At 48.3% G+C, this 21,189-nt stretch overlaps 1 protein-coding gene across 6 annotated transcripts in view; it reads right to left on the bottom strand.

The window, feature by feature from the left end:
• The window catches only part of LOC1272801 (protein roadkill), a 77,945-nt gene that overhangs the window by 9,155 nt on the left and 47,601 nt on the right, over positions 1-21,189 (bottom strand). For 4 of the 6 annotated variants that reach the window (XM_061646952.1, XM_061646953.1, XM_061646948.1 and 1 more), the window contains exon 2: positions 16,114-16,267. In XM_061646952.1, the coding sequence (XP_061502936.1) occupies positions 16,114-16,267 (154 nt within the window). Of the gene's footprint in view, positions 1-16,113; positions 16,268-16,399; positions 16,931-19,449; positions 19,673-21,189 lie in introns of those variants that run through there. The other 2 variants (XM_061646950.1, XM_061646951.1) reach the window with 1 other exon arrangement.

Below are 21,189 nucleotides of genomic sequence, written 5' to 3'. Positions count from 1 at the left end.
TTTGCACACACTTGTCGGCCATACTTTGACTTTGCTTTCAGCTTTTGCATAAAAAAAAACGCTCACAACGGGGACACGAAACTGCAGCCGCTTGCCTTCTCCCGGCACATCCGCAGCACTGCACGGGAGACTCTTTTTCTATTGGAATCAGCACTCGCGGGCTAATAGGAATCTTTCTTAACCTTTACCGCCTGAATGTAGGCAATTGGATGCTTTTTTCGAGCACAAAAGGAGATAGCGGGAGTGAACGAGGAACTTCGAACGCAGGTGGTAACTACTTGTAACGACGTTGGAACACAGCTTTGGTGGGTGAGATTAAAATCTGCCTCGACAGCTCGAAATACGTTAAAACACAACACACAAACACATCACAGACGGGGGCTACCCCAATACTCAAAGGGTGAATTTATAAATGCACACGCACACAGCACACACACACACGGCAAACAAAAAAGGAACGGTTTCCGGTAGAAAGCACACCAAGGGGACTGGCTAGAGGATTAAAACACAGAAGCACTAATGATTCAAGTGCTTCTCTCGCTGGGACCAGGGAGCTTTGGGAAGCTTTTGTACGAATGGTTTGATGATGCTACGAATCGAAGAAGACGATCTCTTCACAAAAGTGCACGCGGATCTTCTCACAAAACATGACACACCAACAGGGCGCAATGGCGAGCGACCGGCCGATCGAACGTGTGGAGCGGTGTGTTCGTGCGCACACACTCTGTACCGCGGCGCCGACGACCAAACACAACAACTATTGCGGGCTCCGCTCACACAACGGCTGCTGACACTCTCGACGAGCGACTCCGAAACACTGTTGTGCGCCGGCCAAAGTTTGTGCCGCGATCGGTCCCTATTGCTGCTGCGGCGACGATGGCTTGGGCCATTCGGGAGTGAGAGTGTCTCAGGCTCTTCTCCAGCGGTTTACCACCACCACCACCACTAAAGCACGGCGCGAGAGGGAGCCCGCGCACGCGCGCACACGCCTTCATAACCAATACTACACAATGAAAAGCTGCTGCCCAAAAACATTTCACTCTCACCGAGCGCACCGCGCACCACCACACACCTCCGGGGGTTTCTCTCGCGCGCGCACGCACACACACACACCCGTACACTTCCCTTTGCTTTCTCGTCCAGCGCGCATCGGGGCGGCGGAGGGCACGGGGTGTAAGGCGGTGAGTGTGTTACCGCATTCGATGGCCGTTTCTTCACCTTTCTTTCCCTCTTCCCCTTTCCCTTCTTCGTCGACGCCTTACGCTGGGGCTCTCCTCCGTGTGCTCTCTTTCACTTTCACCTCGCGGCAGCGGCGCCGCACCAGTGCGAGAGGTGATTTGGGATTACAGAGGGAAGCCTTCTGCTCCTACCCACCCCGCCTCCCCTACGCTACTTTCAGTATTGATCTTACTTTTTTGTAAGACACATAACAAAGATAGACGACACCTTGAATTAACGATCATTTTGCTCCCCTTTTTAACACACCAGACAAGCGAGACAAACAACCGGGTACACACACACACACCCTCCCTCCCGACACCTTTCTCCATTCGCCGATTCTGTCGGTGTCGTTGAATGTCATTTTGCAAAATCCCTGGAGGAGTGCAACGGGGGCGATGAACAGAAGAGGCGAGTGCGCGAGAAACGCCCCACCACCACCCTCAACCGGCATAAAATGGCAAGCGGAACAGGAAGTGGACACACGGACAGTGTACTATATTTCCGGTAAAAGTAAGCTAGCTCCCTTCTCCACTTCTCCCGCACGACCCAAGATCAATATCCCGATTTGGAGAAACGACTCACAGGATATACGAGCGCACACACGCGAGAGAATGCGTCCGAGCAGAGCGTATTCGAAAAAGAGAAATGATCAGCGGAGAAAGGAGCCCGACCGATCGGCTGGGAGGATATCTCGTTTCGGGGGAGAAACAGTGCAAACCACCCCACCCTCAGCGCGCAGAAGCAATGCAAAAAAAAAGGAAACCATCATTTCTACAGCATGGCTACGACTCCCCTCCCTCTTGCCGTAAAGTTTCACCCTTACACAACACCACGGCGGGGCGGAGGAAGAGGGGATGGTGGGATGGTTTGCGGGCGATCAGCCCAGCCAACGAAGCAGCACCGCACCCCTCCCACCCCATTCCGAATCCGACCGACCATTATGTAAGCGGAGAAATGAATAAAGCGAGAGAAGGAGAGAGACTGCAAGAGAGAAAGAGGGGCAGGCAGAAGAGCAGAGGTTAAAAACGTGTTTGTGCCGCGGGAAATGGCGATCAACACCACAGAGACGAGTGTGCTTTCTTTCTGCTGCTTTTCTACCGGGCGCCTCCTTACTTAACGGGCACACAGACAGACACAGCAAGCAGCGCACACACCCCTCTGCCCCCTCATCATCCACTTAGCATCCCAAAGGAAATCAATCTTTCCGCTAGGGAAGGATCATTGCCGTGCTATCCATACACGGTAGTATTGTAGTGTTACAACAAGATCAATGCAAAAAAAACTCCTTTTTCTTATGTGATTATGGCGAGGAGATCACTGGATAAGCCTTGAGCATAAAATGGCGACAGGTTAATTGTTGGATAGATGCATTGAAGCATTGTAGTTAAATATATAAATATCAATTGACAAACATTTAGCCAATTTATTTCAACGATAATTTCAAATTTTTTAATTTTTTTGCAATAACATGCTGCAGCAGATTGTCTGTATAACAAGGTTTAGTAAACATAAACACCAGCAAAAACCAAAATGGTCACACATGTGATAAAAACGGATGGCGGCGTAGATAAAACAAATGTCTGCTGCTGTCCGGACGAACCACACAACAAAACAAGGTATGTATGGCCTCTTGCAACGCGGAAAAAACACACACAAGTGGTGGTGTGAAAATTAGCACACGACTGGAAATCCAAACCCTATTACGGCGCACGAACGCGAACCCTTTGCATAATTAGCGTGTCCAAAAATTGAGGAAATAAGTTTCTCCATTTGTGCTATTTATGTTGTACAGGAACCGACAGTAACGTACTGTCCTTTATATTAACAGTGTATGTGTAGTAAAGTAAATCAGAAATTCAGTTTTACAACTAATCACCCAACACACACTCAGTGATATATAAAATACTCTTCCTTAAAAAAAACCCTCACTTTTAGTCCTCTCGCCACAGAAGAAGACACACACAGCTAGAAATGAATGTTTTCCAGCATTACTTTTCACCAGCGATACATTATCGTGTTGAGTAATTTCGGGCGACCAGACGTGTGGGAGAGAAATCAGCATAGTAGAGGGGAGAGAAGTATTTGGTATGAATTTTGGATGGGGCTTGGATGATGATCATCACCTCCGTAATCATATCCCCCCCACTTCTCTTCGCGCCAAATACGGACCGGAAGGAGATCGCGCCAGCTCTTCTGCTCCGGCCGATCGTCTCCTCCCATCTCCCACCCCTTATGCGCCATTCCAAGATACACACACACACTGTCGGAACACAGCGACGCTGCAAATGAAAGTAGTGAATGTGAATGTTGGACACATTTTCGTTTTGCGCCATCCACATTTCACTTTCGCTCTCGTTTGCGCGGTCTGCCAAGTGATGAGGCGGTGGCGGTGGAGGAGGTGGTAGGGCAGACTCCTCTCTTACTGCACACACAATCGGCCGACGGTCACAGAGCACAGAGCACCAGCGCCACAGCACACAGCACACTTTTCCGGTTGCGATGGGACACCAGAGAGGAGGCACAGGGGGGAGGACCGGCGGCAACCAAACCGGAACAAATCATTCGGGTGAAATCCGACCGGCCGAAGGAAAGTAAGTGCATTCGGTCGTAGTATGACCTCCCCCCCCGGGGGGCGCCAACGGGATGCGGGGTTCGTCCCGTGATCATTTTTGATTATTTCACATTTAAATAAACACGGTACGGGACACACATCACCGTGTTGTTAAGAGATCAGACGGAAAGAGAAAGAGAGAAAAAGAGAAAGAGAGAGAGAGAGAGAGAAGAAGTGCAAGGGCTTCCTCGCTCGGGGGACGAATTGGAGGAGCATAACATTATTCCCGTCAGCCTCCCGCGCAAATCAAAACTGCTGGCCCCACAGACGAAAGTGAGAGTACCGAGCAACAATGGATGAGTTGGGTGAGAAAAAGGGGGGGCACGTGAAGGGATGAGAAGGGAGCAGCAGCTCAGCAGATTGATCACGCGGCGAGGGCGAGAGAAAGGCAAACAGCGATCAGCATCACTCACAAACATAAGCAGCAGCTTACGCCCGCCGCGCGAAGAAAGGAAGTGAAATAGGAAGCTGAAAAAGAAGGAAAAAGGGCTCCATTTTGACGAAACAAAATGTGCAGCGCTTTTCTTTAATAGTTTCCCTCCATGCTGGGTTTTGCATATCGCATTTTTACATTAAACTATTCAAACATCCTCTGTTGGATAACTCTTATGCTCAAATATGATATGTATGATAAGCTACCTCCACATTGCCCCTTCAACCCACATCCATCGTTTGTTGTGCAATTGCTGTGAAGCGAAGGGAAAACCACCCACACAAAAAGGAAAACAAATAAGAAAGAGGACAGCTGTGTAACAGCAAAGAAAACGCTCAAGGGTCAGCAAACCTTCGCTAACAACAAACTTAGCGAAATCCGCGAAACTACACACAATCACACGCGTAGCCCTTTTTGTGCGCTCCTTCCCTCTTTCTCTCTGTCTGTCTCTCTTTCTCTCTCTTTCTCGCTCTTTAATCATTTATCTAAACCGCGCTGCTACCGGCACCACTTTCGTTTTGAGCTTCCGATCGTTTCTTCGCTCACTTTCACGCGCTTTTATGCTGCGTGCATGTGTTACACAGCAACCACAATAATAAGCAACCACACACACGCACGATGATGATGATGATGGCGCTGATGAGGATGATATGGTGATCGTGGGAGGCATGATTGGTTCGCCCACCCCCACGGTTCGCCGTTAACAAATGCCGCTCATCTTCATTTGCGATTATTTCATTGGTCGGTTTTGCACTTCCTCCTTTCTCTTTTGGGCCAAACATTTGATTAAAGGAACAGAGCTTAAAGGACAGGGTTTGTCTTGCTTAACCAGTAATTGTCTGTGGACATTTTTTCTTTGTTATGGGTGTGTGTGTGTGTGTGTAAATGAAGACTTATGAAAGGCAGCATTTTTTTGTAAGCAGGGTGCACCACCGCCGTTACACTTTTTCACTTCTGCAACATGTTGGGTTTGACTTTGAGCAGCAAAAATGTGTGTTTTATACAACAACAGCACGAAAAAACAAACATTCCAAAAGGAACGTGTTATTCCACCGGAAGCACACACACACACAACACAGAAGCATCCGAATTCTTTCTCCATTTTCCGCCCGGGGGAAGAAAAACGGCTAGAAATTCCACTTTTACCTTATGGCCAAGGCCCCTCACGCCCCCCAACCTTATCAAGCCGCTAAGGGGGGAGGAGGAGGCTCGTGGTATGGCTTCCGATTTTCCACTCGCTTGGGAAAGCAGCCGCAGCAACAGCAACAGCGCCAACATACAAACGCATCAACAAACGCCCTTTTTTTTCAAAACACTCACTTTTACCCGCGGTGTGGCGTAATTCCGGCTAGAAAGTGAACGTAACGCAGCAGAAGGGCTGGCTGGTGGCCACAAAAAAGTAAGAGAAGAAAGAAAAAACCTCCCCACCACTAACGACCACAGCAGCAGCAGCAACGGGAGGAAAAACCCCATCAAGCATGAGAAATCGCAGGACGGAACCGGAGCATAATTGATGTAAAAGCGCTTCTATCGGCAGCCAAGTTCGCACTCCTTTCCCCGCTTCCCTCTATCATACCCTGAGACGCTGGAGGGCGGAAGGGAAGGGGTGGGCACATTGAGTCGGTGGTTATGCAGCAACAGGGCTGCGTGTATGCACAAATATGTACAGGAAAAAAGACTATGCCTTCTCTCTCTCTCTCTTTACATTTTCTTCTGCCTTCGGTACGCGCTTTTCTTCTTCCTATAGGGGTATGGATTTCCGGTACTTAGCGCTTCCCCAATAAAGTGAACCAACAAACGATGATCGTCTGCGTACATGACGCTGCTGTAGTGGTCGTGCGTGTGAAAATGTCGGCTTTTATCTCGGCTTCTTAACGTTTTCGAAGTGATCGGAGCCGTGTTTGATCCATATAACACTTATGAAAATTAGGACCAAACTTTACCTATTTTACACCGTTCTTGTGCTTTCCACTTGACAGGCAGTAATGTGTGCGATGGTCCAGAGCGCAATCCGAACAGATTATCAAACCGTTTTCATCTCACAGTTTGTTGCCGCCGGTTTGATCCGTCTCATCCGTCTGTCTTCCCGATACCATCATCATCGTTGTGTGGTGTGTGGGCAAGCACAGCAAGCCGCTTTCTTCCGACAAACGCAAAAATATTTTTTTCGAATGATAAATAACGCAACGAGCAACCACAGAACCAGAAGGCAGAAGGCAGGCAATTCCAGCGGTCAACGGCTTCTTGGTTTGCGCCAGAAGTCGTCAACTTCTACCAACACGAACGATCGACCGGGGGTCGTCGTCCGGCTTATGAGCTGAGCGCGCGGCTTGAGAGGGCGAGCGCTAGAAGGTGTTTTAAAGTATTCTGATCGCGTAAATACCTTCCGCAGGCGCACTGGGAGGGAGCGCACAAACACGCCTGGAAGAGGAGGAAATCAACTGATGAGCGCATAACCATCCGTGAATAACCGACGGTGAGAGCATCGCTCGCCGCAAACACCCAACAACTCACTCATATGAGGAGGAACAAGAACAAGAAAAAAACATGCAAAGTAATGCTGCTGCCGCTCAATCCGGCTCTCTCGCATGTCCAATATTTCTATTTCGAGGTGGCTACACATTTAACAGCATTTCTAAAAGCCCAGCAAAACGCTGTTGAGAAGGAAGTTGAGGCAAAAGCCCAAAAAAAACCATCGGAACTCGCACATAATACACACCAGTGAGTTATTCGACGGTACTGGTTGTGTGCGGTGGTAGTTGAGGCTGGTTGAATATGTGTTTCCTTTGCAATTACCATCGTTAACCGTTCTTTTCGGTTGCGCTTCGCTACCTTTATCGTAGCCACAACAACACATGGAAGCCACCCTTTTCGTTCCCTTGCCTAACCACCTCCACACCCGCGCTCACTGTACAAGACGGAATAGAATAGAATATTCTTCCTTAACTTGCCCGAAAGCAGAAAAGATCGATGACCCTCTCTCACCACCAGCCACACTCTATCTGAGTGTAATAATCCCTCCCGAAGAAGCATCAAACGCAGCACTAGTGGGTGGTTGTATTTGAAACTGTATCACCACAACAACTGTAGCAAGAAGCACCATATAGAGATATAATTGGCTCGTCGTTTTCTTCTATTCCAGCTCGAGTTAGTGAAAGAGCGAGGGAAAACAACATTGGGACAGCATAAAACACGTTAGCAAACGGCGGGTGTGAAACAGCATTTCGAGGCAACCAATGATTTAGTTCACTTGCTCTACTAATGAGAAGGTTGTTAATTCTTCCCATTATTATCACAGCGTAACGTGCATCTTTAGGACGTTCATCTTTGCAAAAACAACGCCTAGTAAAATGGTTGCGCGATTAATCACAACCAAGATTAATGGCGAACAGTGACGATGAGTTAAATGTAAGCTGACTGCTTCGCGAGTTAAGCACCACACACGGTCATTTATTGATTGAGAATTGTAAAATATTGGTTTATTACTGGTTGATGATCTTTCGATTGAAGTTGATGTACAATCTTTGTAAGAAGAAATTAAAATAGAGATACATTTGATTGTTAATTACAGCCGTTCATGTATATAAAATTAAATGAATCGCCCATATTTCAGCGAACAATAATTGCCAACAAATAAAAAACTGGTAAACAACATTAAATTCCTCTGTACCTTCACCAAATGGCAGATTCCAATAATATCTTCCCCCTGCACAGCTTGGTGCGCGAGAGGATCGAACCTGTGGAGCGGGGCCCTCGCTCCATAAAGTGCAACCACCTCTCCTCCCGCGACACACACACCCTCTCACATTACCGCGATGCAACTTTATCGACAGGGACGACTTTACAGCCCCATGCACAGGCCTGGGGCGTGCACATATTTAACTCACTCACGCCGTGTGCATCGTCAAAACGCAGCAGCAGCAGCAGCCGCCGCAGCAGGTTCATAAAACAAATCGTATGCCAACCCATGTGTTGTGTGCGGACACCATATCATTAGGAGGCGAGGTGCAGCAATGGTGATGGAGCTAACGGATGGTGAAGGGGGGTTGTTGGGGTGTACACACACCGACCAGCTATCGCACACACTCTCGCGGGGCGATAGAACGAACTGACCTTGAACTCGGGCGCACAAGCATAACACCAGCACGGGCGTGGGGACGTGCCCCGTTCCTTCTCCCACACCCGCGTTCCGTTGTTTCCCTTCGGTGGGCAGAGGAGTTCATCGTTTCGATCGCTTTTCTACGGTCTTTCTCCGACAGCGGCGCAGAACGTTGGAACATCAGCAGTTTGCTAACAATCGGTAGGCGTGCATCGGGAGTTCTCGGGATGGGGTGATGAAAGAAGGAGTTGATAGCATCTCACCTACCGGCAAAACACAGTGGTCGTCGTTTGACGATATCAACACATGCCATGCCATATAATATACCACACATTGGCTCAACATAAAGGCTTGGTGGAGTATTCGGAATTAAGAAAGTGTGTGAGAAAAACGCATTGAAATCGCCATTATTTGTGTGGACTTTTTCACTAATAGTTAGCGAAAAGGACATATTACACAGTAAGTATCAACACGACGACCACATCATCGACAGCCCGAACCCGAAAAAGAAGCTCGCCACTGGAAAGAATGGGAACTTCTCTTTTGTGGGGAGGGAGAGGATGGTAAACGTTTGGAATGTGAAAGCAGATAAGATTGGGCAGCAGAGTTTGCACGTACCGAAAGAAACGCGTACATTGCCACCGTTGCGCTTCGGAATGGGCACACGCACATCACCACAAGTGTTTGTTTTTTTGCAAAATGTTCAACAAAAAAACCGACAACCAACGGGAGAAAATAAAACCCAAAATAAAGAATTTCCAGTCCAATCCCACACACCAACGAGAATGGGGGGGTTTGAGTGTGGCCATCGACCTCGACACACCACAGTGCGCGCGTTACACAGCACCGCCAGCCGCCGTTCGTTGCGCGCCGTTGTGTCCCCTCCCCGTGCCGAGAGCGAAGAGACGACGCACCTTCACATAAATGAGGATGATGATGGTGTTTCTTTCGCCTCGTGCGCTTCTTCGACGAAGATGATTACGTTAGAACTTTCTTCACGCTTCGCTCTTCAACGCTATTTGTATGTTGTTACTTTTTGTTATCCACCAGCTCAGCGCTCGTGTGTATCTTTCGACCCTCGAGAATCGATATACATACACACACACACACACTCTTCCAGACGTACCAGCACCCATACACACACACACACACCAACTACTGGCGTGGCGTGGAGTTCGGAAAGAGTGGTTTGATTCTGATCTCGCTGATGTTGGCTCTTCTCTGCAGTGGAATCATCGTAAGTTTCGTGTCGTGGCTTACAGTAAAAGAAGCACCCAGAGGGAACAGAGCGGGACGCGCACCAGTGTCAATAACCTGGCGACATTTTCAGTATTCTTTTGCGGTTTATGTCCGCTCTGCGCCTTCCCTCCTCCCAAGGGAGGTGAGATTCTGCGACACTTTGAATTGATTGTTTGAACTTGGCCAGATACAGTCAACAGGACACAAACAGGGCTCCAAACAAACGCTGCCAAACGCTGCCTTCCATAAGCGGCTTAGCTAAGGCCACACTTAAGTAAACACCGTCCAAAAAAGGGGGGGGGGGGGGGGGTCACTGCCGTTAGGCAAAATGTTTAACCTTGAAAACACATTGTGTTTGCACATGTGATTCGATATGTTTCACCTTCGAAAGGCGATGATCTGAAAAACAGTTTTTTCGCATTCAATTCAAATTCGAAATTTCAACGCAACCAACGAGAAGAACCGTGTTTGCGGTTGACAAAACCCCAAAGCCAACAGCTCTACCTCAAACACCGCAACGAATAAGCGCATTCCGCGTTTGTAAGTATTTGGTTTCTTCATGCTGTTACCTCGGGCCCGGTCCCTTCTTTCACATCGAAATTCCACCCAATTCCTTCGTTTACATTAAAACTTTGAAAATTGTTCCATACCCCGTGTGAAAAGGCGAGACTCGGTGTGCATGGATGGTGTTGCCTTCGCTTCCCATCTGGCTCAGCAGGTTCGCGTTCGTGTACCTAGCGTGGCCATGAACTCTCGCTTTTACCCTTCCTACCAGCTATCACAGGGAGGAGCATGTGTTGCAGTACTGCTCGAGGGCACAAAGCAGAACACATTTGAATCCATTTCGAAGGCCATTGGGAAGAGAGCTCGCCAACAACTGCCCTTAAAGATTGTTACCCTTACCCCAGCACCCTGCGCACGGCAATGGTTCGCGCGATGAGCCAGCTGAAACGAACGGTGCTGCAATTGGTTTCCGAATGAGAGAAGAAAAAAACATTTCATCATAAAATAAACAGCTCATCTGTAAACTGTATCATCCCTGCCCTGCATGTGTTGTGTCCTTCGGCTTTAGTTAGTTTCCCTTTTTTTTTTTGCTCTCCTTCACTAGGCAAAATTCCAAAACGACGTTTGACAATGACGTGCGAAAGACCGTTGCGTATTCTGAAGGGCATTTTGCGACAAATTGTTGTGACCTTCATGGTAAGGGAGAGAGAGAGAGAGCTAGTGAGAGCGCGAACGAGAGAGCTTTTGGCGAAAAAAACCTTCGTTTTCTTTTTGCACTGATAGACACTTCTTGCTAAAATTAACCTTCGCTCATGGCGGCCTATGGCAACAACGTTTGTGAAACACACAAACACACACACACAGAGCACGCCATGGAACGTATAAAAATAATAAAACAACGGAAACTGTATCGCGCGAGACCGGCAGGTCATCGTCGTCTTTAACATATCGGCGCGATGGTCGGTAAGTGGTCACCTTCAGCAGCACCAGCACCAGCAGCAGACGAGAGCGGGTGAACGAGGGTCATAGCATTAAATAAAAAAAGGCAGCTCTCCAACACACAGAGGAAAAGAGAGGCAAACCAAACCAGACAAGGATATTCTGAGGACAAATGGCACACACCGATGCGCGATTGGAAATCGAAGCTCGTCCTTCGTCTGCAGTCGCTCGGGCGCGCGCGAGAGAGTCAAGGGTAGCGTCGCCCGCGTAAAGTGCGTACTTGAAAATATGCTTCCTCCTTCTCGTAACAGGTGTCAACAGCATTAATTGAAATGCACACAAGATACAGACCGCTGTCTGCGAAGGGGGTAACATAAACTAACAGCTTGCTTCACAGCGATTATTGAGTAATTACAATACTTTAGCGAGGCAACCATCTTTCGATTAGCGACTGAAAAATAGATCATTAAAATCACCCTCTGAATAAACACACCGAAGAGCTTGGGAAGCATTTGTCCGTCTCTTCATCCTTCCCTGAAGGTCGTTATCGTTCGTTATGGAAGTGTACGCATGCATGTATTTGTGTGCATTTGGGGCTCTAATCGTTATTTAATGAAGGTCAAATTTGGTTTGGCAATGGCAGCGGAGAGTGGGGGAAAAAATGGACATTATTATCGAATCGCTAATCAATCACACAGCCCAGAAGATGGATGCGTGATGGAGCGAACGAAATTCATCGGTGGGTTTTTTGCAATAAAGTACCAAAAAAAAAAGAAACTCGAGTGATAATTTCCTTTTTCTGGCCACATTAAGATACGACGGACGTGACATGGGAGGGGGCTTTGAGATATGAATCATTGAGATTCGTTTTATTTTTGGACCACGGTGTTACACTAACGATCGAAATCATGTTAGAATTCTGCTCTACCCAGAATGATTGATATCGTTTCGGCTTCAAAAGGCGTTAGAAAAACGAAGAATCATTTCACACATTGTGCTGTTTCGAGATATCTTTTCACACGTGAAACATAGAACCCGAGCAACGAAAAGATGCAACACGAAAGAGCTCCACAAATGGCACATATAGCTTCACAAGGACCAAAGGAAGGTTTTGACTGCTGTGCGGACTGGGGGAGGGGAACAAAGCTCTCGTCTTTGGTGTTGCGGTATAACGCTTGCAATCATTAAAAAGCCAATACCAAACCTCGTCCAGCCAAAGCACTGAAGCCGAAGCCACGGCCGCCATCGGAGAAGCTCGGGACTGCTGGCTCTGGACCCGGACGGCGTGGTTCAAGAACCTTTCGGCCTTGAAAGTGTCGACCGATCTTCCCGAGGCAAGCAGCAGTAGCACACATAAACGCACCGTTCTCCCTCGCTCCACAGCACACTGCCAGCCAGGGACTTTGCTCGCTCTCTTTATATCAGCCCACCACCAGATGTCGCCCCACCCAGCCTGCTCCTTCTAACCTAAACCGACTTGATTGTGCTGCTTCCACCGGGGTGCCAACCAACAGAACAGGACACGGAAAGGCGGCAAAACGCGGAGGCGAGTCCCACACACACACACACATCTTCTGCTCTTCTGAAGGGAGACGACACCAAAGGCAAGAGAGCCGCGAACTCAATTATCTCGTTCGCGTTACATTCCTATTGGATTTTCTTTCGGTCTTGCCTTCTGCCGCCAGTCGTTTGAAGAAGAAAAGTCTCGCTCTCTCTCTCTCTCTTTACTTCTCCCTACCTCATCGCCCACTGCTGCATAAATAACGATCCAGAAACAACATTGCTAGCAACACTCTTATCCTCAGTAGAGGGTTTTCATCACACAGCAATAAAGATTATGGAAGCACGGACACGAAGAAGCGCATATCAAACTCATTTAAGATATGATTATGGATGATCGCATTTCTTCTTCTACAGGAAACCTGCCCAATTGTACTGAATGTGTTGTGGGCAAAGGCAACAACGTTTTGCTCCAGTTACAAACACATCCAATGTATGATTTATCTCTTTTTTTTTCGCCTCAAATATGATAAGTAAAAGATTTTGTATAAAGAACAAGAATTTCTTCAATTTTATTAACTTTATCAGTAGAGATTTGCACCACAATTCCACTCGCTGCACCCATTGGATCAGAAGAGATGCGTGCGAAAGACGCGGATACGAAATCGGAAGAGAGACCAGTCATCATCGTAGCGTCATCCCGGCAATAGTTCAACGAATTACCTTGAGCAAACGCAGCCAAGCACCAGCAGCAGCAGCAGCAGCAGTCGTCGACTTGTATTCGAGCCGCGAAAACAGATGAAAGGTGAACAAGTAGTGCAACGAGCGCGGCAGCAACGCCAACAGCAGCGTATAATAGTGCGGCAAGGAACAGAATGTTTCGCTATAGGAGTTAGTTGGCCAGTTGAAGGGCACACCCGGCACTGCACCCCCTCGCGGCACCCACCGAGTGCCCTCTTTTGTGCCCCCTCGCCTTTCCCCCCTCAGCAAAACGTACTGAAAGAATATAAAAGCAAAGTGCAGCACAACGTACAGCGGATGATCCCGGCTCGATCCCAAGGGAACAAAATGGACCAAAGCATAACACAGTGAAAAAGCGACACAGACACACACTCAGGCCGGGTGGATCATTTGGGACGAGGAACTCTCATCATGCGTCACGGTACAAACAGAACACGACCCCACGGATCGAGAACATAACACATACGTGCACCACAATAGGCGGCACCAGCAATTGGCCAGGAAGGGGGCTGATGGAAGGAAGAGAAGGACACACACCGTCGTCAGACACCGTCGGAGAAGGAAACGATTCGAAACGGGCAAATGGAAAATACACCTTCAATCGAGCAGAAACGGCGACCAACCAAACCCTTGCCCGCCGGGGAAAGCAATGCCTCGTTCTGCCCCTCCTCTTCGTGTGTCGGATGGAAGTTATGTATCGCCGAAAGAGGGGAAGCGAGGGCGAGAAATTGACGAGCATAGCTGCTTATAACACACGAGAACCTCATTTTCGCTGAGTATTCTCGAAAAGCGTGAAGAAACCGTGTTCCGTGCTGCCCTTCTTGCACACGCCGACGGGACCCGGGGAATGTGCTCTACAAATAGAACACCAAAAAAGCAATAGCCACACACGGTGATGATCTTCTCCTCTGTGCGGTATCGATGGGATATAGAGGCACCTCCTCCCTCTCCCCCCTTTCGCCACGAGCACACACATATTGGTCGTCCCGTCGTCTAGCAGCGAAAGACGTTGAACTACTTTCTCTCCCTTTCCTGTCGCTTCACGAGCGTAACGTTCGCCGTTTCGGTCTGGTTTGATGTGTGGTTGGGGATGGTGGTGGCGCTGTTGGTGACTAGTTTCCATGGAGCAAAAACAATTGAAGCTAGTTGGCACTGTGTGTGTCAGGTGTGAAATTGCTTTCTATATTTTAAAAAGCTCTCTGGTTTTTGCCTGTGAGTTCGTTGCTTTGGATGGTAGGTCGTCTTTGGCCCTTTGCAAAGTGCAACCAATTTTCCTAAAGCTTGCAAATTTAATAAAAATGATAGCAGCGGAACACAAGCCAAGGAAACACAAGGAAGATAAGTCATTAACATCACATACCGCGCCTCATTTCCGGTTCTATTGTGTGTACTTTTGCACTGCAGTAGAGCGTTCAATATAAACCCTCCTCTAGTCTAATTTCAACTAGCCTTTTCAAGTCCATTTCTAGCCCACTAGGGGCCATCATTTGGTGCTCTGTTGGAGGAGTGTAACGATCCTATTAAAAGAAGGGGTCCCCTGAATTGGTCTGGACGCGCTACCACCACCCTCGATGAAGAGTGTACACACACACACATAATTTATGCTGCTCGCATCAAACATACTGCCGTACACCACACCCACCTCCCCCCCTCCGGTTACTGATCGGTTCGCTCCGCCGGTCGTTGTCATTGTCGCACAAGGGGTCATTGCTCGTGTAATGGAGCAGAGAGTAGCAGAGCCCCATCACATTAGAGTGGCACCCAAGTGGAATAGTTAGGGAAACAAACTAGCCGATAAAAAAGCCAGCCAGAGCGGAGGAATTATTGGGATGGGAGCGGAAGAATTATATATTATATTAAAACGCTTCCATTTCCATTTTCGTGTGCACGAAGTTAGCACGAATTTAACAGGTTTAAGCAGTATCATTACGCGCTTTGCCGCTCTGAACATCGAAGCACCTTGGAGCATGTGTGCCTCCTCTGCTCTATCGCATACAGCTCACAAGGGGGTGGGGGGGGGGGGACGTCACGAAGAAGCACGCAAAATACGCAGACAAATAATTATTCCAATCAGTTCGATATATCTGCCGGCAAAAGAAACCAGCCGCGCCGCACAGCACACACCACCGCAGAACAACCATTTGGGGGGGGGAAAGAGCATGCCAGGGTAGGTATAAACGGTTTTCTGTCTGTGGCTTCCTTCCCAGTGCTTGCGGTCTTTCGCTCTCGCTCTCTCTCTCTCTTTCTCACACAACCCTCAAGCTCGGTTTAAGACGTCCGAACACCGTCGTCGTTCCGCGCTCGTAATGCTTTTTCAGGGTCCTTCCGCAACGCAGAAGTTGAACGTTCTGCTTGAGAAGGCCCACGGGCACCCGTGTGTCTGTGTGGGTTTGTGTGTGTGTGTGTATCGCCGTGTGTTTGGTTTGCTGTGCTGCAAAACTACAGAGCTCAAGGTGTACCGCGCACAGCGAACGGACGACTCCTTGGGCTCGGCGGCGACAGCGGCGTAGGGAGTTCAACAATGATGCGGCGATGATTCTGTTTCTCGCTCAAGAGTGACGTGCGGTCGGTTCAGGGCGCAAGGGAAGGTCGTTAGTCTGAAGGCAATGGCGGAAAAAAGTGTAAAACACACGTGCAGAAAAGGAACACACGTTTCTCTGGGGAGCTTTTGCGCTGGAATTGCAAAATGTATTCGAAGCGTGTGTGCCCTCATGATGCCCCCCCCCAAAAAAACATAAGTCGAGATTGCATTCAGCATTAAGTAGTTGTGGTATTGCCAGCACAAAGATCTCATTGTAATATCAAGTAAGGATATGTTGAACTAACCTGAGTGTAACACCAGTTTTCCGCCACCGGTGTGTTGACTTCCGGCAGCGGGGGTGAAGGAACCCTACTGTTTGCCATGGTGCTACTGGACGAGTGCAGGTTCGATGTAACTCTAGCAGTTTGACCTGCCGGACAGTCACTAACTACCGGCAATCTGGAAAAAAAAACAGAAAACAGAGAATAGGGCATGAAATAAAAAGGCAAACACATCTGATACGGTCGATGAACTGTGATATCAATTTAGTTGTTCAAAGTTTGATAGTGCGGGCGCGACCTTCGACAGTACCTCACAGTGTAATAGCTAAGCCAGTTCGTCTCCTCGGAAGTCATCTGACCAGCAACGCAAGCAACACCACCGGAACCGGAACCGAACCCGACATGTGAAAATTCCCTTCGCACCAAATGCACTAAAGCGTTGTGGTGGTGGTGATGGTGGCGATACTGGTGACGGACGTCTCTGCTGTGAAGAGGGTTCCGCTTTTCTCTGGTAATTGTCAAACACGAAACGCGGCTTTTCTACGGTGAGGTGAAATCGAAACACCCTTTGTCTCGGGGAGCCCGGGGGGTTGCTGTTTAACCTTTCGGATTTTAGCTCCGAATCTTTCACTCGACGTCACACACCGTCATTGTATTCCAATTGGGTGAAAATGGTGCTCTCTTCAACACATACACAACAACGTACGCACACACGGGACAACCTTTTTGTTTCGCCTGGTTTGAATTTTAGATGCACTACCTATATTTCACACTAGCTTTTGAGCAACATCAAACAACAGCCGCGTATACTACTGCTGCACGGCGCAAATGTGAGAAAGAGCTAAAGAAAAATGGCAAGGAAAATTCGGAATTAGAGCACGAAAGCGTAATTGACAAGCAATGGCTACTTTGTCACTTCCTACTTTTCAACGTGTCGTGTCGTCCACCACTAACTTGTTCAATAAAGTTTAGGAACTAAACCCTGTTTTGATGGGAACAAAGTAAGCCATTGGCCAACCACTAACACCGTCTCAGGTATGAACACTATGGCACCCCACATACTGGATATGCACAGATTCAACACACATATCACCGACCGACCGACCACAACAGGATTGCCACAGGAAGAACGTTTTTCCACCATCGGCAAGGTGATGCAGCGTCCACTCATTCCTGTTAACATACACACATGCATACACGCATACGCTGGGAATAGCGCGACGAGCAATCACACAACTGACACCTTGTTCGATTGCATTCGTTTGCAATTCATGATCCATGTTGAGTGTATGAGCCAAATCGCGCACACACGCGCACACATGTTTTATGTGCATCTCGGTTTGCTATCGATAACGATAAGATGCGCACACCTTTGCGTGGATAAAATTATAACCAAATTATTATTACGCTCCTTAGCATGTGGAATCATACATACAAGCACACTCACTTCACATCTGCTTCCTACACTCATACTGCCGTGTTCCTTTTTTTATCCTCTTCATCTCGCTGTCTCACTTTTTGGATCGTAGAATCGTTCGTAATCTTGTCACACAAAAAAAGTTCAATATATGCCATCTGTCTGTCTTGTGAGTCACTCTCATTTAAAAGTTCCTTTGATCCTTTAGGGTTTTAGGATGTTTCTCCCGACGACGAGGTTTGTATAACACATACAGCTGCACCTACACAAGCGCACTGTTTCTCCCCCATCCACATACACAGTGTTTTAGGTATGGCGTAACATTTGTGAAAGTTACATTCAATTTGATAAACCCACAACCACACTGTAGCCCCCGTCTGGCAGCAATGAATTCTGTATTTCAGAAAAAAAGGTGAGCTTTTGATTGAAAATCCTATTTGCTCATTTATCATTTGTCAGTCCATTCATGTTCTCTTTCCTACGGATTATCTGTCTCCTTTGCTCGTCTCTCTCTTGTTCTCTTTCCGAATGAGCGTTACTTTCTTTCGGCAGGCACTTTTCGTTCGGGAAAAACATCCCACTCAGGACAAAACCATGCAGCGCGTGTGCAATAAGAAGAACGAAGGAAGTGCCAATCGATGGACCATTATTTAAAAGTATGTGGCATAAAGGAACCCCTCACGGCCCGCACACACTACCTTCGCCCTCTTCCTGGGCAAAGGCACGAACTCTGAACTTCTCCGAACTGAGTTCTGCCCGTGCGAGCCCAGACTGCGCACAGAAAAGAAAGTTGAAGAATGATCTCACATCAGTTGCTAGAATAGGAACTGCTGTGCCCAAAAAAACATAATCGCGTGATACAAATTTGTATAGCAAAATCGTTTTATTCCTCATAAGTGCATTTAAACTCACACACACACACATGCTTGCCGTCTGCCACACGGCAATTTTCAAGGTTCAAGTAATTTGTATAGAATTCAGCGTAATTCTCTCACAACAAAGCCACTCGATTCTCGGGAACTCATTCGTGCTCACGGCTCGAGTTGACGTTTCACAATCGAGTAGAGCGAGACGGCAGGCACGAAAGAGCAAGCGCGATACAGTGAGCACACGCGCGAGCCAGAGAGAGAGAGAGCGCTCGATTGAGAAAGAGAGATAGATGGTTCCCAACACACAGTCAAAGTACGGGAGGGGAAAAACTGTACATTTCCCATACCAAGGAAGCAAAAAGGGGAACAACCACACTGTCGTTGTGTAGAGGTGTCCTTAAAATGCGAGCAAAACCAAAAGATTTGCACCACGGGGTTTTTCTTCTGACGTATGCACACACACACACACATATACACCAAACACACATGCTCAAAGCACTGAGGGGGCCAACCCCAACCATCCTTTTATAAACACACCACTTGGACGAACGGCTGTGTGGTCGAGCAAGGGCGATGTAACCGTACACAAAATGGTTTCTCTAGCGATGTCACTGTGAAGGAAGCGGTCACAAAACTGGGCAACCAGTTTGACGTTTCCTCTTCGCACCACACAACGGACAGAGAGCGAGGACGGTGATTAAAACGGGGTTACACATAGGGTTGTATGTTTGCCTCGGTTGCCACGCACCAGGACCAGCAGCAGTAGCATGGATCTACTGATTCTTATTCATTGCATTATCCAACAAAGCAATCGCCGTTGGCCGAACACACCGAGAGATATGCGAGTGAACACACACACACTCGCATATGGCTGTATTAGAACGAGCAGCACACACAGAAAGACACCGAGGGCTCTTCTTTCACACGATGTGCACACAGTGTCATCTTTTCACTGTTGCTGTTGTTGTTCTGTTCTTTGCACTTCGCTACACACGTAAGGGATTTATGTAAGCCAGCGTTAAAACGCCACTTAGTTACACCACACACACTCCACATTCTGGAATAAAGAATCACCTTTTTTGAGCACACACACTCACACACACGCGCGCGCACACGCCCGCTGTTCTTCGATCAAGCCAAAGGTGGAATGCGCGGGAAGGGGAATGGCGGCGAAACGAAAGCCGAGCGAACGAACCGAAAAATGGACACGGACAGGCGGACAAGTCGCAGCCACACTGACCGTCGTCGAAAAGCGATACGCACACGCTCGTTAACAGCTTGCGAATGAGAGCCCAGCGCCAGCGAACGCGCTCGCGGACCCAACCTCAACCCATCCGTGCTGCGCTGTGCGTGCGAGCGAGTGAGTGAGCGTGCGAGCAAGCGAGTGCGCACGCTTGCAGATGTTGCTCAGAGAGAGAGAGAGAGCGAGAAAAAGAGAAAGAGACAGAGAGAGAAAGAGAACTCGACCGTCGCAGATTACTCAGCAGAGAGATCCTGCTACCCGAACCGCAGCAACAACGGGGTTTCGTTCTGTTCTTTGGCATTTTTCAAATGTTGCACGCGCGTTTGTATGTGTGTGCGTGTTAGAAATTCCACGTTTTACTACTACCTATTACTACGGGGCACTATTATTAATGCTGTAGCTGTTATCATGCTACGAGCACGGTGGTGCTGCCTGCTGCCTTCTCACTCGCTCCACCAGACGCGCTTGCTTCTGGTCGCGGTATCATGGTCGGCACCGTGGCGCGCTGTGTGCGGTTTGTGCGCTCTTGAACTCTCGCCGAGGCTCATCTGTTCCGCAGTGTTGCCATCTCGCGGGTCGGCCATCTCGCCGTCGAGCCGAATGTCGTGGCGCACGTTGAACCTCCGTCAACTGCCATTTACTGTATCGTTTTTTTTTCTTCGTTCTGTTCATTACATTATTTCGAGGAGAACCAGCATCGGCCGAGACAAGTTTCCTGAGGGTTACGTATGGTTGCGGTTTTTTTTGTTTGTTTGCTCCGTCCGTCTAAAAGAAAATGTCTGAAGTTTTCGACTGCGGCCCATCCTTCGGCATTGTCAGCTATCGCACAAAGGATCAAAGTTGGCCGTATAGAGCAGCTGTAGTAAGAATTTGGTTTTTGTCTGCTTGGTAGAGTGAACAGCAATTCCGTTTTGCTATTCCAAATGTTTTTAGATAGCGCAGTTGTTAAACAGATAACCAGACAAGATTTGAACGTTAATAGTTAACCATGCTATCACAACACAACCAAGGATGAACCATAATTCCGAAATGCCATTGACCTGTTGTTTAGCATGTGACGCGTCTCGCTCCAAGCACCTCCCGATTTTCATGGCAAACGTTACCTGTGACCTTGGATTACGACACACACGGTCCATAAACCCATTAATGGTCGGTACCATGCGACCACTAAATCAAACACTGCTCCACATTGCACTCACACACTCTCGTGCCTACGCCGTCGCTCCGCTGTGGCCGTCCCTAGCTCCCGAATGCGTAAATAAATTACATTCTAATAACTTTCCGATACGCTACACTCCAGAAGGTTGGCATATTTTCCAGCGTAACAGCCCCCGGGGATCAAAGTGTCACCCACACGGCACTCGGGGACGAAGGGACCCTTGTTGGTGGTTTGTGTGCGTGTTTGCTGCGGGGCACTGGGAAGGTTAATGTTTGGACAACTTCCCCGCCTGTGTATTGTTCTAAGGTCGTTCAGTAACAGTTCACGACTTTATCTATCAGCAGAGCCCCACGCAGACCGTGCAGACAGAGATGAAAGATGAGAACGGTAGGCAAAGCCCGTGAAAAAAATG

Source organism: Anopheles gambiae, chromosome 2, assembly GCF_943734735.2.
Source record: "Anopheles gambiae chromosome 2, idAnoGambNW_F1_1, whole genome shotgun sequence".
In the NCBI taxonomy this organism is placed as follows: domain Eukaryota; kingdom Metazoa; phylum Arthropoda; class Insecta; order Diptera; family Culicidae; genus Anopheles; species Anopheles gambiae.
The sequence above is the reverse complement of the archived record's forward strand: the minus strand, read 5'-3'. Positions and strand labels throughout refer to the sequence as shown.